Source organism: Sinohyriopsis cumingii, chromosome 15 (genome assembly GCF_028554795.1).
Source record: "Sinohyriopsis cumingii isolate HCF-2022 chromosome 15, ASM2855479v2, whole genome shotgun sequence".
Lineage (NCBI taxonomy): Eukaryota > Metazoa > Mollusca > Bivalvia > Unionida > Unionidae > Sinohyriopsis > Sinohyriopsis cumingii.
Window position 1 is genome coordinate 28808342 of NC_142975.1, and position 27979 is coordinate 28836320.

Sequence of the window (27979 nt, forward strand, 5' to 3'; positions counted from 1 at the left end):
AGTGAGGTCATGATAATATGACATAATGTTTGGAATCTCTTTAGTTATGAAAAGTTTTCTCCAATGAATTGTCGAAATAAAAGCATGATACGGATAAAATCCACAAACGTATCATTTCAACTTGACATACTTTACAGTTAGTCAAGACCACACGGCCTTTAATCAAGCAGCTAATTTTCACTTCATAATGATACAATCAAAATTGTTTCTTTTATGTATATGCGTTCAAGATGGGCCTACGTAAAATAGAAGAAAATGGGTATACATTATGGGAGCCTGACTTCTTGGCATTTCATATTACACATGTGACAGAAAATAATAATTATAAGTTTGGGACATACGTCGGAGTCTCTCATCGTATAGGTCCATGAATTTTCTATTATAAATACTGGAGTATGGTGTTTGTCGTTTTCCAATGGATCACTGCCCACTTTTACACCTATCAGTGGTCAAATCTTGTTTAGTCCACAATCCATTGAATCACTGGGCACTCTTATACCGGTGTATGATTGATTTATTCTGTCTTTGGTGATAGGCTTCGATGATTATAAAGTCTCGTAATTAACAAACGGTCTGTCTTCTTTACTAAATACATATATTGTGGCGCACTTGCCTTCATTTCCATGTAAAAATTCATTAGCAACAAATGGACTAGTCCAATATTAAAACCAACAAAAACAATTATATGTTTTCCAATAATTAAACAAAATCTGACAAATACGGCATTAGAATATAAAATATACTTATGGGGTCGTGAATATGTTCATCTAAGCCTTGTTGATCAGAGAAACTTCACTTTGTTGTATAGTACCATTGTGCAAAATAAGACAAAAAGCTAAATACACTTGCACTATTTAGTCATACAAGAAACTTTTAGCAATTACAACTTTTAATAGATGCAGTGGACAAGAAAACCTAATATGACTTATATGGTAATGCATTTTTTATTTTAAATTAGAATCGATTAGATGTTTGTTCAAATATAATCCTTGTTCCAGTTAACAATATATACCACACGGACATATTTCTTTTCAAATAAGTGTTTTTATCTTCCTTGTTCCTTTATCGCATGTTTTTCTAAAAACTATCCATATTCAGTTTATTTTTGAATAACTCTTCCTCTTCCTTTTCGCCGTGCGTTACCACATGAGACAGTTTCTCCATCGATCGCGACAAGATTAATTTCGGGAGATTTTACTTGAAAAAAAGTACCATCTCGTTACTTTGTGCTACTTAAGTTTATATAAATGTGGCAGAAAAAAGAAGAGAAGATGAAATTGTATTATCTTGAATGCTATATGAGAGGACAAATGGAGGCTGGTGCTACCGTTGTTTAATGGCTAGTATGCAGGATTTGTTACCGAAATGACGTTGGCTCGAATCCTAACACCTGATCAACACGGGTCGGCTACCATGGTGAGTCCTTGGGGAAAGGACTTTACATTAATTGTTTATGCACTGAACAACTCACTTCTGTTGCTGTGCTGTTAAACACTATTATAAACTGATAGAATAGAAACTGGTTCAGATTTCCTATGATATTAATATTTATTAATAGCCTGTAATGAACATTACCTTCATTACGAATTTACAATGTAATTACTATGCATCATTTCCTGAATGAGATATGTGCTTTATGTATAATGTATTTATCTAGGACACGTCTTTCAGCGTTTAGCAAGTGAATTTTGTTCCCTGCATTGTGTATTGAAACAAGCTGACTCACGATGTATTGGCACGATGTGATAAACAGATTTGGTATGTATTGTAACCTGGTATGAAAATTTTGTACATATTTTACATGTTAGTCATAGCAGTATAACAAAATTACCCTGTATCATGTATAATTCCAAAAGGACATAGTCAAATTATTCCATATAATATTTCCAATGTTTTGCTGTGCACTCGCCGTCAAAATATGTACTTATCCGCCATTTGCACTCTTTTGGTCAGTGAACGCTATGAAATCTGATTGGATATTGGTCACATGACATTTTCCTATAAATAGCACCAAGTACATGTAATGTAGGGCTTCACTGTTATCTTGTCCAGCGTTCGGAGGAGACGGAAGCAAAGCATCGAGTGACGTTGTACCCATTTCAACTATTCTATAATGTCTCAAGCTAGGTTGGATAAACATAGGTTGCAATGGTTAGTTCTAATTAAATTTGATATGTTTGCTTGACATTACGGGGAATCAGAAGTTATTTATTATTTATGAGGTGACATCATCTACCGTATCGGTTGATATGATTTCACCTTCGGTAAATTATCACCGCGATTATCCTATGTAAGTGAAGGCGAGAGATCATTACGATATATATGATCCTGGGAAACATACAAATTGTTCCCTCAGAAACTGATATATAAGTATATTAACGCTACTAAAATGTGTGTTAGGATCGATTAAAAAGTCAGAGTCAAGTAAGGAACATCATTTTAATAATACAGCCGACCTCGTGCTTTCATCTGGTAAAGTCACACCCTTGTGTTTTTGTGGTATTCGCATGCAAGGCTATAAGTTTTATATCTACAGCCCATGTAAAACTAGTTTTTGTTACCTGTCTTGATAGAGATATTGACTGCCCCGTAATAGTCTTATGATTAGATGATAATCGAAAACCCTAGGTACGATCTTGTTAATTACTTTTTGAGTTTGTCTTATATAAGTAACGTTTTGTACTACTGCTACGACTACTACTACTTCGACGACTACTAATAATGCTAATAATAATAATAATAATAATAATAATATTTATAATAATATTATATAATAATAATAATGATAATAATAATAAATATACAGATCATCAAGAAAGAATTACAAGGGAACCAAGAAATAATCTTTATTAATAATCATTATTGCAAAAGGAATCAAAGATACAATGTATCATAACAGTAATACTAAATGAGAGAAGAATCCTATAAGTAAAATTATAAGCACCCATCAGGTAACTATTTGGCACGAGAGAACAACATTAAATAATTTTACAACCATGAAACAATAAAATTGTATGATACGTATGCAAAGGAATACTTATCAAAAAAAGATTCTTTTGCATACACAAAAATATAATAATCACGCGGATTTACGATGATTCACGTTAATTTAAAACAGTTTCTATACTATGACACTACGTAGTTAGGAATGATGAAATTTAGATTTGGCTAAACCGACGTGCGGTTAACAATACCATGAGTGTATTCAGGAATAGGTCAAGAACGAACAAAAAAGGTCCAAAACGAACACAAACTATTATCCTGTCAATCTGATTACAGTTTGACCTGCGGAGATATGTTTGACATCAGTAGGAGGCGATATTTTGTTGACATCGTGGTTTACCAATCAATCACATAATTCAAAGTTATAAACATAGTGTTACTTACCATAACTCTCCTTAACACGAAATGTAATACTTTATATTATAGGCTACTAAAACGAGGCAGACTGCAAATTCCAGAGGTCAACAAAATTAAATTTGCCACTGATCGGTGGCTGTCAGATCTCCACGCAAGACTGAGGAGGTCTGGTTTTAAATCGACTGATCGAATGGTGAATGAGTTATTGCAAAGGTGTCACGAAATACCATTTCAGTGAGAAAAGATATGGATGGACAATGTTTTTGCTACATATAGGCATGTCGTTCAAACAAACTAAACAGATAAGAAAAAGAAAAGAAAACCAACTGAGAATTGAGAGGTCAAAAGCAAATGTTACTTATGGTAAAATATCCAGACTCAAAGGACAATGCAAAACAGTGTGCATGTGTGTGTGTGTGTGTGTGATTTGGATTTATAACACAGCTTTCAGTCATATCGCTACGATGCCTGCAGTGTGGCGGTTTATAATGATGTCTAGCAATGGGGCATCATGCCGCAGACATGTAGCTTGATGTCCCACCCAGCCACATTATCCTGCCACCAGGCCGACCAGTTGTAACACTAACCTCTTATTGATGAGCGCCTGGCGAGGCAGCTGTTAGTACCATTTTTATTAGTCTTTGGTGTGACTCGGCCGGGATTCGAACCCGCGACCTCCCGCATCAGAGTCGGACGCTCTGACCAGTAGGCCACCGGAACGGTCTAAAAGAGAAATAGAAGTAAGTGGAACAGCTTGTTGACAGTTTTCATTTGAGTGGTAACAAATTAAGTCATAGTTTATGTAATGTTTATATTCATCCATGTTTTACTATGTAGCATAATGATCTGGGTTCTTGACTTGTAAATGTCACTGACCATTTAAGACTGGAAGTACGAATGCATACGTAGTTGAAATGACATCAAGTTCAACTACGTTGTACTTTATTCATATAGGCATGACAGAACGAGGGACAAACTTTTTAAAGAAAACACCATTCTTCTGGTTGATGTAAAACGAAATCCTTTTATTATTAGTAACTTTCGAAACAATACAGTATCAATGTACTTTGATAATGAATACAAATAGCGAATATGACAACTTTCACAAAGTTCAATTATCTACAACAGTAAACATATTGTTTCACTAAATAAGTGGTATATACCGATGTGTTGCATCTACCAATGAGATAATGTGGATAGACAATTGTTAGTAAAAGTATGTGCGTGGAATACCGATTTTTAAAATTGGAAACCCATTCCACTCGAAACCATATTGTTGAGGTCTATTTGAGTATCTTAACTTGGAATCTCTTCATACCGTAGTATGCTTGTTATGTTATCCCCATGAAATAATCTAACGGGAGTTTACTAGGTTATCAGTAGATCTCAGATGGATATGAGTGCATGTTGTGAGGAGAGAGAGAGAGAGAGAGAGAGACAGAGACAGAGTGTGTGCGCGTGTGTGGCTGCCTGTGATTATGTGTCTGTGTGATGAGCGTCGACGTGTAACGTGGTTCCATATCCCGTCCCTTCTACATGGAACATTCTTAGATTTTTTTATATATAAGTCAAATGAAAATTTCAACAAAATGTCGTAACTCAAATTGTTTCTTCGAAAACATGATTGAGAGGAACAAGTATTGGTGTCCAGTACACTATTTTTCAGGCAGTTCGCATGAAGGCAAAATGATGAGGATCTGATGTGTGTCCTAATTTTACAGCAGAAATTTTTAATATGACTGCCTTTGACATACACCACAATGTTAGAAGAGTTATTTTAAGGAGACGGACGTTAGAATGACAGTCATAATACATCAATGTCCATTACACAAAGCTAGATCCTTCGTAGTGGGTTCGTTGATATGGCAAATAACATAAAAATCGGTTTGGAGAAGAAAGGATGAAAACTGTTTATTCAATACACGTTTACATCGTTTCGCTTCTTAATGCAAGGTAAAACCCACAAATCACACTTATCAAATAAAAATATTTTCACAATGAGAGCTGCAAAGTAAAATTAGCCTTTATACGTAGTCTCAGCATCGATATTCACATACACCATGTATAATAATAATAACAACGTACCTATACATTTCATGCAAATTGATTTATTTGAACCACTGAGGTATGATCGGTAGAGAAAAACAACCCTTAAATATTCATTTCTCAAAGAGCAGGGACTGTTCTAAGAATTTATTGGGAAATTTGTTGGGTGATGGTTGGCTCTAAAGCAGAGCTTCCTTGGGTTGGGAATAAATGTCATTACCTTTGCGCACGAGCGATTCAATGAAGAGTAAATATTCGCAGAAAAGGTACTGATAGTGCAAAACTATCTTCTTGAACAAAGAAGGCAAACCTTAGATACACATGTATGATGTATTTGTCCCTCGCCAATGCACATATTTTTCTCGACATCATACAAAGCAATTATTAGTTCAAAAAAAAATGAAACACAGAGAAAAATAAGGAAAAGTAAAGCAGGAATTATCGAAATCGGAACGCATTGTCACGTTGCAATTGTTTATAACAAGGCACACACGTCTTTATCACTGTTTCTGTTTGATGACTTTGATAACACAAATAATAGACTTACGTCAAATACATTCCAAAATAGTTAGAATGCTCTGATGGCAATAGTTTTGGCGGATGCGAAACCCTCACGTGAATATGGTCATTCTCCTTTAAATAGAATACTGCTCCTATATAGCTAGTCTTGTTACTCTTACCTCCAATAATCTGACATCTCGATTGAGAACTTTCCAGTAATTTTTCTCTCGTAGTATCGCCACCGCCGTTGTATTCCTTGTGTACAGAATGGTGCAGAACGATATCATTATCATTGTATGGGAATGAGTCCCTATGATCCTGGTAGGTTATTTGAGAGTAGATGTAGTAGTAGCCCGAAGAGTTCACACGAAGCTTTCCTTCGTCATACACGACTCCATTAATGTTGGATAGTTTGCCAGTCTGATTCCATTTCAGCATGTGATGTTCATGCATATCTGCAAAGGATAATTTTAAGTTGAACTTTCACGTTTCGGCAACCAACCAGCAATCAATCGCATATCATGAAACAAAATGATAACTGATGCAAAAGGTGGCAATAGGAACTTAAATCGATATTTTCCGTCAACTCGAGAGAAAAAATTGGATGCAATTCGCCGCCACTGAAAATTATATTCCAAACTACCTTTGTTCTCTTGGCACAATACGGAGGCAGAAGGTTACACAGTCATAACTGGAGCTTTGTCGGCCCTTTCTGTCACAGTACATTTAGTGCATTCCCCCAGAGGCGAATTAAAAAACACCTATTAAATGTATATTTTTTCCTACTGTTACATCCATACATACATACAGATATGAACTTACTTAGCGATGTTCTGAAAGTTCGTTCAATTAAAGGTAGCTTGATCTCGAATAAAATTCCATTCGAATATATTTTCTAACTAAATACGCTTTTATTCTGTGATATTTTATTTTATCATAAATATGTTCATATAACTATTCTAGTCCAGTGTAATATAACCATTCGAGTCCAGTGTAATATAACTATTCTAGTCCAGTGTAATATAACTTTTGGTGAGAAAGTTATTTATTGATGAACAGTAATTTAATCATGTTTGTATCTAAGCAATCCCGTACACCCACACCCACCCCGAAACGCCTGTGTTTAATTATTTATCATTATTATAAACATTCGATATGCAGGTGAGAAATATAAGCATTGCATGTCTTTTCTTTCTGCGAGGATTTCATAGTTTTCGTAACATAAATCCAGTAGAAAATGTACTGATAAAAATGTCACAGTCGAAGTTCTATTTTATCTGTGATGAGGTATTTAACATTAGGAAATGTACTCAAGAACCAGGAAATATTCAAACATGTACTAACTGAATTTCAGTGCTCGTTCAATTCAAGGTAAATATCGTTGCAAAAATCATTTTGTTAGCAACACAAAATGCACGACACGTAACATATACAGTACATGTAAACGTCATATATGAAGTAATGTATTGTAACTCACCTTGGATAGATTTTGTAACGCCGACCAAATGAGCTGATGGTTTTACTATTTGACTGCCTTCGTTGCATTTATATGGATTTGAGATCAGCATTTCTGAATTCATAATATTAATAATAAGTATAATAATAATCATCATCATCATCAATCGTTTTGTTTTTAGAAGTAAAACTGGCTTGTAAAATGAATTAATGCAAATATAAATATATTGGATAGTGCCTGTCTTAAGTCAATTAAGCTCCCTCTCATCCTTAACTTTTGTACCTATCTATTTATAAGACAGATCATTTTAACTATCCCTGTCTCTTCTGTAGGTACATATTGGGGATAGAAACAAAATGCATGAGGTTTTGGTAGTATCTTTGTTATCTGTAATACGATCATTCATATATATATATATATATATATATATATATATATATATATATATATATATATATATATATATATATATATATATATATATATATATATATATATACATACATATATATATATATATATATATATATATATATATATATATATATATATATATATATATATATATATGGTAAATGTTTATATAAAGTGGCATTGATATTACACTCGTTATGTACTCGATATAGAATTGTGTTCTGATTTTGTTATATAACAAATGTTAAAATGCAATTTATATTTGCAGAAACGTTACTCATTATATGCAATGAACACTCAGTTTATTAGATAAATATGAACTTACTAAGATTTTTTTCTTTTTGGTGAGCTTTTTCTGCATACTGAAAAGCAAAAATAGATAAATATTTAAGACATTTCCATTTTACATTGAAAATAAAACGTAACTTCAATAACAGAGCAAATATCTGTCAGTATTAATTAAGCTAGGTGCTTTTGCATACCATAATTTCGTGTCAGGCAAATTTGTTTACTCGAAATAACGTGCTCTAATTTAATTTAGAAAGATGATAAGCTAATCACAATCGTGACACATAGGATCCGATATCAGTATTATCATCGTCAACTTAGTTGTCATAAATATTATCATCTTCGATGTCATCAACAGCAAGACCACCATCATCATCACCAATAAATATAAAAAAGAACAACAACAAAACAAGACCTCTATCAACAAGAAATACATACTCATTATTATTTTTGTATTTTTCTTACTGGAATAATTATTATTCAGTTATTGGATAAAGATGGCATTTACCATACTAGCCGATACTATAAACGAAAATATTTTAGCATTGGCTATTTTGTTTCTGTTGCAATTTACCTGTGAAATCCAGCAAGTGAAAATGACCAAGCGGAGCTAGCATTATTGTAGCTAGCCATGTACATCTGAAATAAGGCCAAGCCGTAGTAACTCGAGTTACTCGTATCAATCATGCACCCAAACAAATGGAATTAAAAGTTTATTTAACCATACCTAAGATATCTAAGGCCTTTTTATAAAACCGTGCGGAAAACCAGACAAATTCAATTTCTATTAAAATTAAAGTACAAATACTTTATAGCGGAATCTTAAGATGAGGTGCAACATCTCTTGTACCCAAACTATACGCGGGTTCGTTTGCTTGTCCCCACTAGCAGATCAGATTGTTACATTCTAGTTTTACAACCGGTAATCAGAAGTAATTCACTTTTTTTTTCTTCACCTGGATTCTTTTATGTATTATTGTCTGGTAAAACATACCTGTCGATTACATTTACATATAAAAAAAATACAGCAAGCCATTCTTAATGTCGTACATACCAAAGAAACTAACTGGTCCATATGTTTACTGGCATGGCCACAGCACATTTCTTTGTTCCCCTCCATTCTTTTGTCGAAACCCTCTGAATTTTCTTTCAAGTCATCTGGATGGAGGTAAACATCCTCGCATGGAAGACACATATTTAGTTCCTGCTTCATGAAAACAGCGTCCCCGGCCCTCTCGTTTCGCCATGTGATCGTAACGGCAAGGATACTAGCTAATAAAATAATGTTTACAACCATCATGACGACAGCGGCAATCCTCCATCTTTGTCCGGAAGATCTGTCGATGGTGTCATTTTCTAAAAAATCCTGACTTTCGTCATTAGTACATTTTGTTTTCTCTTCATATACATCACCCATATTCGAATGTATTGTTTCCGCTTAACAACTATTTCGTACGGAAAAGAAAAAAAAGACAAATTGTTGTGAAATCAAAAGTGAAACAAAGTAACAACCGCTGTATGTAAATGAAAGCACAACTTTTAAAATGTATAATGAGTGGAATATGTCCTGCTTACATGTTCAGCGTGGTATTGATTGTGAATATGCTTCAGATTTCACATTGATCGACAACAGGTTATCTCCGCGGGCAACCCCAAGACACAGACAGTATTAATATGAAACACAGAATGGAGAAACCATAGTCTTCGTAGCAGGATCTTATATATCCGTTGCGGTATGAATCACTTGGAAAAGTGCCAAATGTTATGTCCATGCCGGTGAGAAAGAAAAAAAAATCGTTGTACTTTCATTTCTGTATATGGATTAGTTTATAACCGTGTTGTACACAATTTCCAGGTAAACATTTTTTTTTATCTATGACTTGAATATTTGGACAACAGCCAGGTAGTTCACCTTGATAGACAAATAGAAGGGTAATGTTCAGGTCAGGTGCTCATATCCAAGATAATGTATATACCATTATCATCGCAACATGTTTGTTAGATTTTAGCTTGAGTTAAACTGAGATAAACTTATGTATATGAGTACTATAACGAGTATCAGTGCGACGTGTACTGAAAACATTTGGAATAGTTACTGCCACCTTCATTTGTTTTCTTTTTCATGTGAGTAGGAGTGTGTGTGTTTGCGTTTGTATGAGAGAACGAGAAAATTTTATTAGAACTAATTAGCATTGCTTATTTTTCTCTCTTCTTCTTAAATAAATGTAATTAATATTAGTATCACTCCATATTCACAATTTCAGATTATCGCTGTAAGGAATGTACATTTTGACGACAGGAGTTGCTCAAGCTCAGTTTGTAGAGCAGCGAGCCGAGGTAGGTGAGTGGTTCGCGTACCAGACTCGCAACCGCAAAAATGCTGGTTTGAATCTTACTATCGGACCTGCCTGCACCAGCAACCCTGGGGTGTCCTTGTGCAATGTATTTTACCATAATTGGATCGGCACTAAATACTCGAATCGTGTTGTGTTGTACCTTAAAGCACCAAACCAAAACAGTTTATACAGCGTCGGCCTAGTAATGTACGTTTCGTTGGTCCGGATCAGCCCCGGTCAGCTGCCACAGCATGTCCGGGGGTTGTATTTAAGTCCTATTTTGATGGTATTATATAGTCCATTTGTATTAAAAATGTCCTTTGCACCATCAAAATTTCCATAGTGATAGTATACAGTGCAGGTTAAATAGGTAGAAATAAAGAAATAGTGTAATGTAGTAGATGTCATCTAGTATACCTCTCACTTTTTTATTTTTTAATATAGACACGCAAGAAAAATAAAGTATTTATCCAGCACCTTTATTTGATTAAGCCGGTAAAATTCGACAATCGCGTTTGTATAGGATTATGTGTCTAAAATGAAAACATTTTAGGTTATCGCAATTTTTGACGCGTATCTAAAGGCAGAGTCAAGGGTAGTGTTTACAAAAGCTACATGTACATAACCTAGTTAGGCTCGCTTGTAGTGTATTTATATCTTTCCTTGAATGATGGCGACCAATGTTTCGAAAAATCTCTCTTTTATTCTATTTCTCGCCTCAGTTAGATCGTACAAACGACAGAGCTCTTTACGCCATATCTAATTTCACACTCTGCTAGGGCAAAATTTCTCTCAACGGAATCCGGAATTACTGTGTAGATAGATGAGAATTAATAACCTGGTCGTCATGCGAGCGCGTCTACTACACACGAGTGCATATAACACCGATAAACTAGCATCCTTTTTTGACGATTTTTGCTTAGTCGTGATGGAATATGGGCTGGTGTGTGCAAGGAAGGCGATGGGTGCCGTTTACCCGAGAAACTGGGTTCGAATCTCCGTAGAGTGCGAATTAAAAATTCTCTAACCTGTATGATAGTGTTATATGTTCAGTTTAAAATTCCATTAACAATCTCTACTTAAGTAAACAAAACTGCTTATACAACTACGAAATGCAAGTCATAAGAGCTGACAAAAGATTGTGAAATACAATCCGAAATTCAATATTATCTCTACTTGAATACATAAGCTTTTGTTTGCCTTGTTATGTATGGTTAAGCCAGGTGACATGTTTGTCAATCCGAAATTCAATATTATATCTACTCGAACTCAGATCCTTTTGTTTTCCTTATTACGTACAACTGAGAAGCAGTGACATGTACCGCACATTTTGTTGTACATACCATACATTTTTGCATATCATAATACTTCATCTTGTGGTCGGCTGTATATTTTTACGTTGAAATGACAAACACTGTATAATTTACTTTAATACATTGCTTGACCTAAGTTATATAAAACCATTTTTCGAACTCAGTATTTATGTATGTATGTATGTTTGTCTGCCTGCGTGCGTGCGTGAGTGCGTGTGTGCTTATTCAGCCTTGCTATGTTTTAATAATTCAGCTGAATTACTTCTATCAAATATATGATCTGTACGATATATGATTATGTTATTTGTTATACTGTTGCAATGTGTAGTCTCAACATATAATAACACAAAAATAGGATTGCTAATTTAAAATCCACGTTGTAAATAATCAGCCATATTTAGTTGTTTATCACAGGTTGGGTAACTTCCAGGTGTACAAAAAGGAAGATTTAGTCGAATGTAGAATTGTATGCTACTGGGACGGTTGGAAAGGCTCTGTAATATATATATATATATATATATATATATATATATATATATATATATATATATATATATATATATATATATATATATATATATATATACAGCCAGGCGCATTCGCTAAGAGGAAACTACAGGATCGCTCAACTTTACGCGCTACAGTCGGAGTTGTTTTCCTGGAGCGGCATATGAAACTGTCAGGCATACAGAAAATTTCCAAAGATTTTCCGCGCTGGATAGCTGAAACTGTTGAACTGTTCCTTTGCAACAGGCGCTTCAGAGTGCACATTAGTGAGAACTGCAGCTCGTGGAGGTGTCAGACTAATTGAATCCCACAAGGGTCTATTCTTTCGGCAAGTTTGCTCAATGTCTATATCAAGGACTTACCTGCAACACAGTCGTCGCGTAAGTTTATGAATGCAGATGATATTGCTCTCGGGACCCAAAGTCGCTCATTTACTGAGCTTGAGGGGATACTGAACAAGGTACTGGAGGATATGACGGACTTCTTCAAGAAATGGCGTCTACAGTTAAGCGCCTGTAGCGTCTTTCAGCTTAGCAATGCAAATGCGAAACGTGAGCTTTGCATCCTCCTCAATGGGCAGCAAATAAAACACGACCCGACACCTACATATTTTGGTGTGACTCTGGACAGATCACTGACATTATACGACCATCTGAAGAAAACTGCAGCAAAACGTATCACCCGATACAACCTGCTCCGCAAACTGGCTGGCTTAACCCGGGGCACTAGTCCTCAGACACTCAAGACGTCAGCACTGGCCCTCTGCTATTCGACAGCCGAGTAATTAGCTCCTGTCTAGGCTCGATCATCCCACACTAAGTTAATTGATGTCCAGCTCAACACAACAATGCACATAAATCTCTGGAACACTACGTCCTACTCCTTTACCATGGCTGCCGATAGTCAGTAACAATTCCTCCTCAACATATACGTCGCCAGGAAGAAAATACAAATTTGTTGGCTTAGGTCTGTGCCAGTGAAAAACTTCCACTGTACATGGAGATCACCTCACATCCAGCAGTCCGCTTGACTCTGAGACGCCCAATTTGGTTAAGTTCGTTGCCGGAGGATATGACAGCTATTTCGGCATGGAGTGTTGAGTGTCCTTCAACAGATGTTGTAAACCACTCCCTCTTAGTTGAGCCATCTGTCTGTCATCCTGGCTTCAACCTTCCACGTCATCTGTCGACCACACTTGACCGCTTTCGGACAGGACAGAGTCGTTGTGCAGTCAACCTTGTCCGATGGGGCCAGGCCACTAACTCTTCTGTTGCCGTGGAGCTCTTCAGACCATGTCACAAAGTGTGAACAACTGTCCACTGACAGGTTTTGCGCCTTGCTGATGATGACGTTCGTAAATGACTGAGGACGCACTGCACACGATAATAATAAATAAGTGGAAAAGAAATCTGCTTATTTGGAATATAATATTATTCTTGAACGGTTATACATTTTTTGAAGGAATTCTGGACAACACCATCTTGATTAAATCACAGATCTTGGAGGACCAGTATATTTCCGGTATTGAAAGTTATAAGTGACTTTCACAGACCTTTATAAACACAGCATAGATTCACTTCATAATACTGTATGTTCCTCTCATATTCTCATTGATAGCTTTGATATGTAAACTATTTATTAAGTTTTATAACACTTGTTGGTTTTGCTTCTTTTCTGTTACTTAAGTTTGTGACCATATAGACATAACACGTTATATATATCTGACTGATGGTCTCCGCTAGGACTGTGTCATGTCTATCTTCTGGATACATCGTGCTGGCCGAAGGTGTTTTCCAGCATAAGGTCGTTGTAACTAGCGAATTCCAGGAGCCTCAGTCCTCTCTCATTTGTCTGTGCATTGCAGCAGCGCCCACATGTTCCTTTCCCGTTCATGAAAGCGTCCTCGTCTATCTTGGCATTCAAATCACCTTGCACAACCAGAATGTCTTTTTTCGGTGTTTTATCCACAATTTCTTGTAGCTGGTCATAGAAGTCTTCCACGTCAGTGACATCATAGTCTGATGTTGGGGGGTATGCCTGCATTATGGTGATGTTGAATGGAGTTGCCCTGAGGCGGATGGTGATGAGCCGGCTGGATACTGGCCGACATCCCTTGATAGTACTCTCACTGTCCTTCTGTACAAAGAGCCCAACTCCCTGCTCATGTTTGTCTTCTCTACCACTGAAGTACAGTTTGCTTCCTTCCAAGGTAGTTGTTTTTCCAATGTTCTTCCATCGTATCTCACAGAGTCCTAGGATGTTCTAGCGGTATCTGTTCATTTCATATGTAAGCTCCTCAAGCTTTCCTGTTGCTCTCAGTGTTCTCACATTCCAGGTGTCAATGGTGATTTTGTTTCCGACACGAATCTTGCTGTTCTAAGCACCAGTCATATACTTTCCACCTCCGCCCTGGTACACGAAGGAAGGCACAGCCCTTGCTGAACCGGGCGACGGTTGTCGTTTTTCATGTGGTGTATCTAGGGCAGCTGTTACCTGACGGAACCAAACCCCCTCCAGACCTGACCACAGCCGATTTCCTCCAACTTGGTGGCTCGCCTTGGTCACGAACACGTAGCCGTTGAGCTGTTTGGCATCCTTTCCGTTTGGCCGTTGACTTCGTCTCGGAAGTTCTTCCGCCCAGTGATGCCGTTTTAACATCGCACTATATACACACACACACACATACACACACACACACACACACACACACACACACACACACACATATGTATATATATATATATATATATATATATATATATATATATATATATATATATATATATATATATACGGACAGCCATCATGTAGTTTCCATCTTATATTTTGAAGAAAATCAGGTCCTTTGAGACAATGAAGTATAACCATACGTCAAACCTCTCTGGATCATGTCAAAAGGAAGGGCAACACTCTTCGGAACCTATTCACCCTGCCGCGTTCGTTCAGATGGTAGAGCATCGGACTCGTAATCCAAAGGTCGCGTGTTCAATACCCGCCCAGTTTGGCTGCACTGGTGTGTCCTTGGGAGCGACACTTAGATTCATTTTCCTCTGCATGATATATTCAATAAAATCTTTCTTTTAACTACGCACTAAAAATCGAATCCTCATCTCTAAGCAACAGTTCCACTGAATTTGTTGCGTGTATTATTTTTTAATTCTGTTGGAATAATAGTGCGAACAGAATATGTTATTTCCAGTCACAGTACCTATTTCCAAGCACACAACACCTATTTTCCTCCTCACTGTATCTATTTCCTAGATGAAGATTGAATATTTCGCTTTATTTTATCTGTATCGGCTTCTTCATGAAGACAGGTTTCCAGCAGAATAGTTATTATATGTCAATACTAGAAAGACCCCATCCTAAACCTTGCATTTTTGTAGATTGGTATTATGAAACGCTAGTTTCTTGAATCAGCAGTAATACCGATTTGACGCGGTTACTGTAGAAAGGGAACTTGATATTCGTACTAAATTGGTTTGAACTCTGCATTGACAACCTCTTTATAGGCGATTGTTTTGCCTATCCAACTCTGACATTCACATGCATGTTATATTTTCCCTCGTATTCCATACGTTACCCATTTTCCCTCTTATTTCATATCTTACCCTTTTTCCCTCTTATTTCATATCTTACCCATTTTCCCTCTTATTTCATATCTTACCCATTTTCCCTCTAGTTCCATACGTTACCCATTTTCCTTCTTGTTTCATATGTTACCCATTTTCCCTGCTGTTCCATATGTTACACATTTTCCCTCCTATTTCATATCTTACCCATTTTCCCTCCTGTTCCATATGTTACACATTTTCTCTCTTATTTTTTATGTTACCCATTTCCACTCTTATTTCATGTTTTACACATGTTACCTCTTATTTCATATCTTAACCATTTTCCCTCTTATTCCATATATTACCCATATTCCCTCTAAGTTAGTACGCAACCCATTTGAGCAAATAACATAAATTGTTCAACTTCTCATCTTCACAGAATTCCATGAGTGTTACTTGTACCCTTTGCTTTTAGATGTTTTAGTTTATCCCACAGTTCGCCACGTGTTGTGATTCATGTCTTTTCTGTGTTTCAGTTGTTCCCTGGTTGAATACGAACATAGCAGTGATTTGTAGATAAATGAGTGGACAGGCCAATACAGATGCATACATACATATATACATACATACATACATACATACATACATACATACATACATACAACATACAACATACATACATACATACATACATACATAGGCAGACACGCAGACATACATATAAAAATTTACCATAAACACAGACTGACATACAAATAAACACACATACATTGATTGAAAGATGGGTCAAAATGGAGGGGAGTGGGTCCTTCGTAAATACTAGTATCTAGAGACGTGCCATCCAAATGCGTACATTTTCTGAGCTAATAGTACTTTGATTGGTTTATTAATTTTCTTATTTTAGTTTTAATGAAATATCAGCCACCCGATTGGGTCCTTGTGTCTGACCTTCAGTAGACGATGAGGTCCTTCATTAAATTTGTCCGGTTTATGACTTTGGAGTGCGCATGTTCTTATAAAACCCTCTGGTCAAGATTAAAAACATTGCACACCTGCTTTGATATGATATATTTGTATATAAATGATTATCATTATACGCACGATCATACAGGATTATGGTGTGATACAGGTCTGAATAGTGCATGAATAGGCATATGACTATGAATTTATTGTTTTACCAATATAATATATGATGGAGAAACAACACCCCACCCCCACTCCCACCCAGCCCTCAAAACGTGAACAGAGATATGTATTTCTTGATTGGCATATATACGAGGATAGGTATATAGACAGATGTGTGGTTCAGGTGATTCAGTTCCATACATTTCATTAGCAACCATAGCGGTATCATTATGTTTGAGAAATGAAGAAAGAAAAAAACGCGTATGCACAGCTGTAAAACGTATGACCTTGATCCGAAGGTCAAAAGGGACAAGCAAGTGTGTACTAGAACAAATTATCCTAGCTTTATAACGATCGATCCTAAGTATGAAGAAAGTCATTTAAAGCATTTAAAGGAATTGAAAAACACATTCCTAAAACAGTATAGCAAATTGTTACGACTGTGACCTTGTTGTTAAAGGTGAAAGGGCGAGAGAACATGTGGTGTAATTGTCTTAATGAGCCATGTCAAGTATGACAATGATAGTTCGATACGTTTAAGAAAATTTTACGGAAATGGAAAACGACGTTGAATTTATTTAGAGTTTTATTATGAAATAAAACTGGCATTTAAGTCAGGATCTCATATCTAGAAAACAGTACGAACAATTGTTGAATAATTTATTTGCATGTGTATATGAAAGACGATAGGTAACACGACATATTTAAAAGTTCATGAATAGTAAGTATATTGTTTAATATTAAATAATAAAATATACAAAGAAGCGTATATGTTAATTACATGTATATATTACATAATTATTTTCAATGACGTTAGTGCCTGGCGCTCATGTCTGTTGTAACTGATCATAGCATTCATTATTTTACACGATTTTTGAATGCACAGGTTAAAGCTGCCTAAAATACACGTACATCTTCTGTAATGTTTTACTCATTATATATACAGTACCAATTCCAGTGAAAAAAAATACATACGTTATCATTCCCAATATTTCGCTCTCACTCTTTCTCTCTCTCTCTCTCTCTCTCTCTCTCTCTCTCTCTCTCTCTCTCTCTCTATATATATATATATATATATATATATATATATATATATATATATATATATATATATGTTAAAACCTGTGACGCCTACAACAAATGTTTCATTACCTGTATCAACTTACCAGTGTGAGTGTTCATCATAGTATGTTTATCGTCTCTATTCCTTACGACAATCATAAACACTCAACTCTCTTACTCATGTATTTAAATCAATTAAATATAACATCTGTTTGGTTAAATATGTAATACACTCAGTAACTTGTATCACATTTAATTTATCCATTTTACAGAAGAAAGAAATTAACAACAAACACTATTGTACCGACTAGAACACATATGGTTAACAAGTACTCTCCAATTAACCCATTATATCTATCAATGTTGACAACATGTGATAACGCAAATAACACAAACGACGCAAAATTCAATATTATCTCGTATTCTTAAATAATCTGTAATTAAATGATACTTTCATCTAATCTTTAATGTCTTGAAAGGCACAAATACCTCCGGCTCAATCATTTCTTTTTGCATACCAGATAAAATAATAACCGTCACAAACATGTATCAATTCACGCACAAATTTCGTATCCCCTTCACTTTGTTGGACATCCAGTTGAGATCTCGACACAGTAGAAAGATACGGTATTGTACAGTCTTTCCCTTTTATACACTGCTCTTTCACAATTGTTCTTTCATTGTTCTAACTTTAAAATTATTATTATGGACCAAGTGACCACATAATGTTTGTGAATATTGATACATATAATGTCACTGATTCCTTAATATTCTTAAAGTTATGAATGTGATCTACTATACTATTTTTTAAATAATGTATACCGTTCTAGATGATGATATAGTAAAGACGCATACACATCTCATCGAAGACTGATCTCGATAGACACATGTGACTATAGATTACAAGCCGAGTCACGACGTCCAACGTCAAAGGCGGATGCTGAATTTTCAATTCAACTTTCCCAGCTGTAAAATTCTTTTCGTATCAATTTACAGCCTAATCGGACATATCAATTCTACCATATTATTAAAGAATTTTCAACTAAATTACTTTCCTACGAAGAAAAAGATATTCATGTGGTAACTAAATTACTTTCCTACGAAGAAAAAGATATTCATGTGGTAAAGTATGAGGGACGTAGTCGCTAAAACATGATGAACATGAACACGGAGCATTATTTCCATTCCTAGCTGCATACGTTCACTCAAACTATGAAAGTCGTCAGCCTACAGTAAACGTTTCAAACAAAGATACAACTTTTCTTTTCAAACGAATTGATTTCATACTAATATTAAAAGGTCAAGAAAACGGGCAAGGGTCATATTTTCATGAAAAAAGACTATTTTTGCAAAGCTTTAATTGAAATATAATGGACACTTTGAAACTAAATCTACTTTTTTCTCTTCTTTATTTTGCTCCAATTCAAATGACATAATATTGTATTATCTGTGGTATGTAATTTCTGCAAACTGTTGTCGACAAATAAGGTCCCTTCACATTAAATCTAGGGAGTCATTGTTAGTCTGTTTAGATTTAAAGCGGAGACATAATCCTGAATGTTGTGGCCAAGTTAAAATTTACAGTCGCGTGTCCGATATTAGCATCGGTGTCTATGATTTGAAGGATTGAAACACATTAACGATGTTACAATCATCATCTTCGTCCTTTCCCGGTTGTTAAGCATTCGACCATTCGTCTAAACAAATGTCAATTACACTAATAACATCGTTAATGTGTTTCATTCCTTCAAATCATAGACACACCGAAATAGTTTGAGTTTGGATGCGCTAATAATTCTAAATTCGAAATTTTGACGTAAACTTCATCCCCTGGATCTAAGCTGACGGCAGCTGCTAAATAGCTGTCGTAAACATTGAAGTACCCGTTCTGAGAGACCTCACGCGGATGTTCCGTTCTGATGAGCTCCTCTTCTTTGCCCGTTAAGATATTAAAGCGGTAAATCGCGTGTTTGATACCAGTGGGTTGCTGATCAGGTTCAGTATTTCGTTTTTGACGTACCGATTCAGTCTGTCTTTTTCCACGCGTCGATTGTACTGTCAAATTTGTGTTCTTTGATGTTTCGTAGAGATCAAGGAAAGAGTGAATGTGATATAACCCTTTCACTGGTACTACCAAGCGCCCGTGTCTGTATTCCATACCGTATCGTAGAAATGCTATATCGTCCTTTTCGTGCCATTCCCTCACTGGAAACATTTCGTCGTCATCTACAGATAGACGAAATGAGGGTAACGATATGAGGAATGTAATTGGCGAGATACCGAGCTTCTTATACACCTTAGACTTCCAAAGAGAGAGAGAGAGAGAGAGAGACAGACAGACATGCATACGGACAAACCGACAGAGAGAGAAATCTTGATTATTAGGTCACGACGTGTGGTCAACATAAAACAATTAGCATCATGACAAGACTGGTCTAGCAGTTATGATGTAATTACTAACATAGTGATATTGTTGTAACATTTATATTAATATACGTAACTGAAAAGCAAATAAACTGCATGATAGTTCAATATTTTTAATACGAACTTCAGCTCAAATCCTAAGCTAAATTATATTTTGATTGGCTGTATTGAGCACGAAAACCAGTGGTGGCAATGAAGCTTGCTAAACAGGGGTACTATTTTCACTACTATCACTTCCAGTAGCATGAATTCTTGAGCGCGGGGGGGGGGGGGGGGCAGCAGCCCCATATAGCAGGTTTACAATTTTGTGCAATTGTCAAATTTTGCATCAAAGAATATTTCAGTTTATGCTGGCTATGAAAGTTCATATCTGAGACCAAACTGACAGTGGGTAACTGTTTACTGTGGGAACATGCGATAGACTCCGATGGAGACATCATATGGGAATGCCAGCATTCATTTCTTTTAATTATTGTTGAACCTCGATCATACCGATTTATTACAGAGAATGCTACTCATTTGGTTTTGAGTCTCAAGTACGGCAACGGCAGAATTGTATTCAGGAAACCTCGGAAAAAAGTAGTTCCAGACTCGTTGAAGAGTATGGTGATATGAAATCAGAAAACGTCAACAACACCAAAAAAAATGTGACTCATTTTTGAACCAAAACAATTGATAGCTTTATAATAAAACGTAATCATTTAGGGCATTGTTCTATGTAGAGGTGAAATGTGGAAATAAAAATAGTCATTCTCGGTGCGTGTATTATAAACATATGAAAATGTTGTCGTTATTTCTGACACTGAAATTGCAACTACACTGACTTGATTTTAATGTGTAGTAAACGTTGATGCTGATCCAATAACTCTTTTCTAGACGCCAGTAATAGTGGTATTATCATTGTTTATATAACAGACGAGTCTTTGCGAAACTTACATGGACGTGGAGGGGGCTGTTTCTTTCCCGTAACACGTGCGGAGGGTTTGATGTTCCAGCGAAGACTTTTCAGCAGACCCATCAGCTGTGGGGAAGGTCCTAAAAAGAATCATTTGAAAATGAAACACCACCTCTGTATTGCATTTTACGAGCAATTATTTGAATCACATCTCATATATTTAAATAATTCCACTACTTACCAGGGGTCAAATTTTGCTTGTCTCCATCATTTAGCTTTAGTCCCTTATCCTTCTGTATGATTGCCTGAAAAAACGTAAATTAAATACAAAATGTTTATGTCATACAAATATATGTAGATACATGAAGAGCAAAGATGATGATGCAAGTGTTCTTGAAGGAATACAGGATGACAAGATGAACATAAATGAGATTGTGTTCAATTTACAAATCTATTGCTGTGTATAATAATAATAATAATAATAATGAGGACTTTGTATAGCGCCTAATCTTTAGAAGCTCTAAGCGTTTGACAACATTAGAAAACACCTATAACATAAAAAAACATATATAATGGTACGATTACAAAAAACAATCACCATGAAATTAGAAAACATAACAAAACATGCTGAAAATATTTAAGGTAGGAATCATTTTTAGGTCTTTAAGTTTGTTCTTGCAGTCGAAATAAGTGAGTTTTAAGAGCACTCTTGAATGGGATCACTGTGCCTTTGTGTCTAAGTTCAGTGGGCAATTCATTCCACGTTGTTGGGCCCTGGTATGCAAAAGAACGTTTTCCATATAACTTCGTTTTCGTATTGGGAATAATGAGTATGCGATTGTCAGAAGAGGAGCGTAAGTATCTTGCTGGTGTGTACACATGGGTGAGGTAGGATAGGTATGTTGGACTGAGTCCGTCAGTGAAACGTAGCACAGAGAACAAATTTTGTGTCTGATTCTGGATCGAATGGATAGTCAGTGTATGGTACAGAGCAGCGGGGAGGTGTGCTCTGATCGTAGTACTCTAAGTATGATCCGATCAGCTGTGTTTTGAACTTTTTAAGGTTTCTGGAATGGATATTGAGATGAACCAGACAGAATTAAGTTACAATAGTCCAGTCTTGAAAGTACTAATGAACACACAAGTGTTTTAGTGGCATCAACTGAAAGATATTGCGAATTGAGCTGATGCGTCTCAGTTCAAGATATGGAGCCTTGCATATGTTCATGATATGTTGGTGCAATGTGAGAGCACTGTCCAGAGTAACACCTAGGTTTCGTACTGATTGTGTGAATTTAATGTTGGCGTTGCTGATATTTATTGTTTGAGGTAAAGGATGTGAATGAGAAAGTCTTTGTGTTGTGATCAGAATGGCATCAGTTTTATCATCATTCATCTACAGCTTGTTACATGTCATCCATGATTTCACATCAGAAATGCACCTCTCAAGTATGAAGTGGCATATGTATCTATTTTCTTGATATATATATATATATATATATATATATATATATATATATATATATATATATATATATATATATATATATGTATGTATGTATGTATGTATGTATGTATGTATGTATGTATGTATGTATGTGTGTGTGGGGGGGTGCATGGGTGTGTCGACCATACCTGAGGTTCTGATTTGAGTAATTGTAGAACTGTGCAATGACAATATCGATATCATTGTCTACGAGTAAATGGGCTTAAAAGATATATTAAAACATATGATACAAATGTAAATAATATTGGTTTTTGTCGCGTTCTGCAATGACGCTTCAAAATAAATTTTGCTATAATGGATATAGATATATAATGAGTCAAGATATTGGAATATCTGTGAATAACAATATTAAAAGGCTTTCTATTTATTCCTAGAAAGAGAGTGTATAAATTTACAAATAAAAATTATTTTAGTAATAAAATGATTTTGAAAGAAGTGTTTGTTTTTCCGCGCGGCCTTGACTTATTAATGATTGATCTTTCGAACAAGTTGTCGTATTAACCTTAATTTTGCCGTATTATGTGAGAATCGTCTGGGTTTTTCCTTTCGTCTTTGGACATTTGTCTAAATTGTTGTTATTATTATTATTTATTATTTTAGTCTTTATAAGTATGTCCTCTCATTTATCTAGATGTGTATAATTGCATTATTAAAAGGAGAGATAATATAATATAGTAATTTGACCGGAATAGATTATGAAGAATTAATGCTTCAGAACAATTTGTATATAATTTCACCTCATCCAAGTATTCCTGAAGACGATCAGACGAACACCCGCAATATAAGTCCGAGCCTTGGGAAAATGGAATACTTGGGAGGCACAATTTATCACACGTATGTTGCCGCAGCGGTTTTGGCATCGTGTACAACAGGGTCAACACGGTCACCAACACTGCTACAGTCACTACCAATACACCAGCAGTCATAGCTTGAACTAGCAGCATTCTCCCTGAAAACAGTACAAGATGATAGGACAGGATATTTTGTCCATACATTTTAACGTGTTTCTGTGTGGCAGAGCTTAGATTTCCGGCCAATTATGGAATGCGACCATGTTCACTCATGAGCAAATATTACTTTTTTAGCTTTTGTGACCTTTTGTGGAGCTATTGCTAATGGTCCTGAGGCTTACGTAACAGAGAGATGTATATTTTAAACGTATACAAAAAACCACGAATATAACAATAATAATTCAATAATAATTAATAAAAAGATTTTGGGTGTGAATAGTTTTATTAGAGTGGTGAAAAATTAATGTAAATTTTTCGTACAAACTCTGGGATGCATTTAAATTTATATAAATATAATCCAAAATAATGTCAAAATTAGCCTGAAGAGGGCGCTTGAATGTAATACATTTGACAAATCCTTTCATTGTTTTCTTATTTCCTAGAAAAGCATGTATTTGTGTCGTGAATGAAGTAATCTAAAATAGAAAACAATGTTTTACTTATTTCAGCGAAGTAGCTGAGCGTATACTTAATAACCTATTTTCGTTTCGTGAGGGTGGGTGGGAAGGAAAAACGTATCGTGAACGAGAGCATGGATTGAAAATTAAGAAAACACGTGCAAGAGGGTATACAATTGTATCTACTGTCTCTGTCAGCTTGTCCAGTCATATCTTTGTATTGCGTGGGATGCTGGGCGTAGGTGTGTAACTTTTGGAGACTGAAATCTTGATAAAACGTCCAGGTACCAACCGTACCAAATTGTTTTTTTTAAAATGAGGACGTAAAATATCGTTATATTTAAGGAGCACGATATGAAAGTTTTACGATCCAACCGTGTCCTTATAGAACTCGAGTACAATGCCTGGATTACTGAAACTGTTGTTCCTATATGGCATTATTGGGGTTCATGATATCTTGCAAAAAATATATGTCATACTTAAGTATTGATGATATCATGCAAAACGTTATTGATGATGTTCATTTGACTATAACATAATTCATTTTATTCTATAGTATCTTAGTGTTAATGTATGATATCTTAAATTTTAATGTATGACAACATAAGTTATTATCAACACTAAACTGTATTTCACATTAGCCATTAAAATGTGTCGTAATATATTTTAAAATTACAGTTCATAAAATAATAAATATCATAAAATAACAAATACATAATAAAACGCATAGCACCATGATAAAGGAGACAATTCGCTGTTTCGATTTTATCACCCGCTGTTGCATGCGTGATTTCATCGCTTCCTACAGATATGCACAAACCTGCTTAACCAGTCACTTCGAGTCCTAGTAACCGCCAATTGTGATCCAACACGACCGATCATGCTGTTTGAATGAGTCAATCAAACCTTTCTTGCTGTTTGAATGAGCCAATCAAATCTTCCTTTTCAAACCTCATCGATGAAGCAGGCAATTTAATGTATGCATTGAAGATTTTGTTACTATTGTTTTATTGATAACCAGTGGTACAAGTGGATTTTAACTCTTAACAAGATGATACTGACCCTTCGCCATGTTACTCCGGTACGGGCTAAGGCAATAAATGTCTTACTGGTACGACGTACAAACCCATACGGGTTGATGTGTACCATCATTGGTGACACTTTTTGTTATGCGAACTCGTGACAAAGAAAGAAATCACACAGGCAGCCACGAATCATAAAGGAGAGAAGCTGTTTGTCTCCCGTGGCATGCGACAGCACTGCATATATTAGAACAGAAGACAGGTTTTATGCACAAGTTTAATGTTGCATACACCTGCCTACTATAAAAATTCATACAAAATAAAGCACATGAATGAGATCAAAACGGTGCATGTTTTTGGATAGTTATAATAAAGAAACACATAAGAATATCATCAACTTGATGTGATAAGTCGATGGCTATTCATATAATACAAAATTGATGCACCCCACCCCAACATTTATATTGCATTTTTCATGAAGGCCATTATTACGTGGTGCTCACGGTACAAACGCAAACCCTTTCTCTGGGTGATAATTTTGAAAAACATTATGTACTTAATAGTTTGATGTTATTCAAAAAAGTTGTCATCAATCAGTTTTTGAGATATTCTACTTGCCTTGAACCAACGTTTTTACTGCTGTAAGTAGCTAGCTGTGCTTCCTTGCTGACTACTGGTATTTCACTGTCTACCTACTATGCAGTGACTATTGGTATTTCACTGGCTACCTACTATGCAGTGACTATTGATATTTCACTGGCTACCTACTATGCAGTGACTATTGGTATTTTACTGGCTACCTACTATGCAGTGACTATTGGTATTTCACTGGCTACCCACTATGCAGTGAATACATGAGGTGTACGTGCCTAACATCAGTTTAAAAAACAACACCAGATGGAATGACCAAATTCACAAATATATCCAAATATTTAACTATTACACGATAATAGCTCAAAAAGTCGCACCATACCCTTAAATTAAGAAATCTGTCAGGGGCAAATATGCGAAAATATATCCTGCCACCTTAATACCTTGTACATGTACAAGGTCTACTGAGCTGATTAGCTATATCAGTGGTACAAATATCAGTGGTACAAATATCAGTGTTACAAATATCAGTGATACAAATATAACAGTTTAATATATTTCTCTTTACATTTGTAGAGCAAGACCTTTGATTGATATTACATAACTACAATTATGATAACGTTTCGTTAAATCCTATACATACTATGTTCACAATGGTATCAAAGTATTATTATTTTTTAATTATTTTCATATGTATTGCATGTCGATTAAAAAAATGGTTCTTTTTGTTGTTGTTTGGTCTGAGTCTATAGTATTTCAGAAAGAGTATAAAATAGTGACTGAGAGGTCTGAATTCGTATTATAATGACGGCACCACGCATTACAGTTTATGCATGAACAATATATTGATAATGTCTTAATACATGAAATGGTTAATTTATGGTGTGTTCAAATGGTATTGATTTCATTTCAAATGATAGCGAAGCCAAATTATTTTGTAGCTGCATCTTATTTCTTTTAATTTTTGTTTGAAACGTAACTTTTGGAGAATACGTGACTTACGAGTCAGTTCAATACATAATTCAAATGCGCAAGTATTCCATTTAATTCAATAGTTTCATATTTTCGCTAAGAATATTAAATGCAGGTATTCGTTAACACTTTTTCCTAATAGATAATACTATATATAGCAGATAATAGGCAACAGAAAAATTAGCACCAAATACAATTTCTTACAATATGCTCATTTTAATTATTGAAAACAAAAATGAGTTTTAAACTATCTGTATTTATCTTGCTGCCCTTTTAACATTAATTATAATAACCCTACCTTGCCCTTGGTGATACGAGTGATCAAGAAGAGTAATATGACTACAGCTTGTAAGTTAGTGCGCATTCGACGAGAAAGAAACAATCCCCAATTATTTACAATCCTAGCTTTCTCTTGTACACAGATATGACTGTTCAAAGCGTTCCGGTGCGTTTTATAAATATTCCCCTATCGTCTGGGTCAGCCAATGGCTTCGCGTTACCTGGGACGAATCGAGTATGTTCACAGGAAGGCTATATTACTAGCTGAAGATAAAATTTGTGAGTTGTGGCCTATAAATATATACACATTTGGGAAAAACGCCAACTTATCCGTCATACTCTATATTTATGTTTTAATATTGTTCCTTTTTCTTTGGATTTACAATGATCTTGTTTTTATACAAGATGTATTATTATTATTATTATTATTATTTACTTTGCCGGTTATATGTATCAAATTATAGAGCTCATGAGAACTTTTCTTTTTATTTTAACAAAGCCGGATTTTTTACAACCCAAAATAAAATGATGGAAGTACATGTATATACAATTTTGTTTAATATGAATAAAAACCCATGCAAGTGATACAGTGATTTGTATAACAGAAAATAAAACGTACCCTGACAGATATAATGTTAAAATTTTCAAAATATGTTGTACATAAACCCAAAGATTGATTGATTCATTGACTGATTGATTGGGTTGTATTTAAATGCATATCAAAACATGTTAACGTATATTGTGCGGAGGACAGAGGATTGACCACTGATAAACTTCGTTAGCTGACCCCGTTTGGTCTGGGCGGTAATCGACTCTTCATCCTTCCAGTCACCGTGGATACTGTAGGTGAATTTGGGATAACTGAGAATTGGTATATATGTGGACACAGCACCAAACATCTATCAAACCATCGTGTGTA

General features: G+C 35.4%; 2 protein-coding genes across 4 annotated transcripts; both read right to left on the reverse strand.

The window, feature by feature from the left end:
* Positions 1 to 4366: 4366 nt before the first annotated feature.
* On the reverse strand, positions 4367 to 9877 carry LOC149781464 (tumor necrosis factor ligand superfamily member 6-like). The gene is made up of 4 exons (XM_089935549.1): positions 9120 to 9877; positions 8103 to 8139; positions 7385 to 7477; positions 4367 to 6362 (listed from the first exon to the last, which is right to left on the reverse strand). The coding sequence occupies exons 1-4, from the start codon at positions 9480 to 9482 to the stop codon at positions 5950 to 5952; spliced, it is 906 nt and encodes a 301-aa protein (XP_089791675.1). The 5' UTR covers positions 9483 to 9877; the 3' UTR covers positions 4367 to 5949.
* A 7591-nt stretch (positions 9878 to 17468) lies between these two features.
* LOC149781465 (tumor necrosis factor ligand superfamily member 15-like) lies at positions 17469 to 27233 on the reverse strand. Of its 3 annotated transcripts, none has more exons than XM_089935550.1 (5): positions 27080 to 27230; positions 23526 to 23737; positions 21523 to 21586; positions 21323 to 21421; positions 17469 to 20188 (listed from the first exon to the last, which is right to left on the reverse strand). In XM_089935550.1, the coding sequence occupies exons 2-5, from the start codon at positions 23730 to 23732 to the stop codon at positions 19710 to 19712; spliced, it is 849 nt and encodes a 282-aa protein (XP_089791676.1). In that variant the 5' UTR covers positions 23733 to 23737; positions 27080 to 27230; the 3' UTR covers positions 17469 to 19709. The 3 variants fall into 3 exon arrangements, with proteins under 3 accessions (XP_089791676.1, XP_089791677.1, XP_089791678.1); XM_089935551.1 differs by lacking the exon at positions 27080 to 27230 and adding an exon at positions 25837 to 25938; XM_089935552.1 differs by lacking the exon at positions 23526 to 23737 and having other exon boundaries at positions 27080 to 27233.
* Between the last annotated feature and the right edge of the window lie 746 nt (positions 27234 to 27979).

Coding starts and splice junctions, on each gene's coding strand:
- LOC149781465 (XM_089935550.1), bottom strand. CDS start 23,732: ATGCTGCTAGTTCAAGCTATGACTGCTGGTGTATTGGTAGTGACTGTA. Junction 21,587..23,525: donor TTCAGGAATACTTGGATGAG/GTGAAATTATAT, acceptor ACGTTTTTTCAG/GCAATCATACAGAAGGATAA. Junction 20,189..21,322: donor ACAGCCCCCTCCACGTCCAT/GTAAGTTTCGCA, acceptor GTCTATCTGTAG/ATGACGACGAAATGTTTCCA.
- LOC149781464 (XM_089935549.1), bottom strand. CDS start 9,482: ATGGGTGATGTATATGAAGAGAAAACAAAATGTACTAATGACGAAAGT. Junction 7,478..8,102: donor CCAAAAAGAAAAAAATCTTA/GTAAGTTCATAT, acceptor TTATGAATTCAG/AAATGCTGATCTCAAATCCA. Junction 6,363..7,384: donor CGTTACAAAATCTATCCAAG/GTGAGTTACAAT, acceptor TATCCTTTGCAG/ATATGCATGAACATCACATG.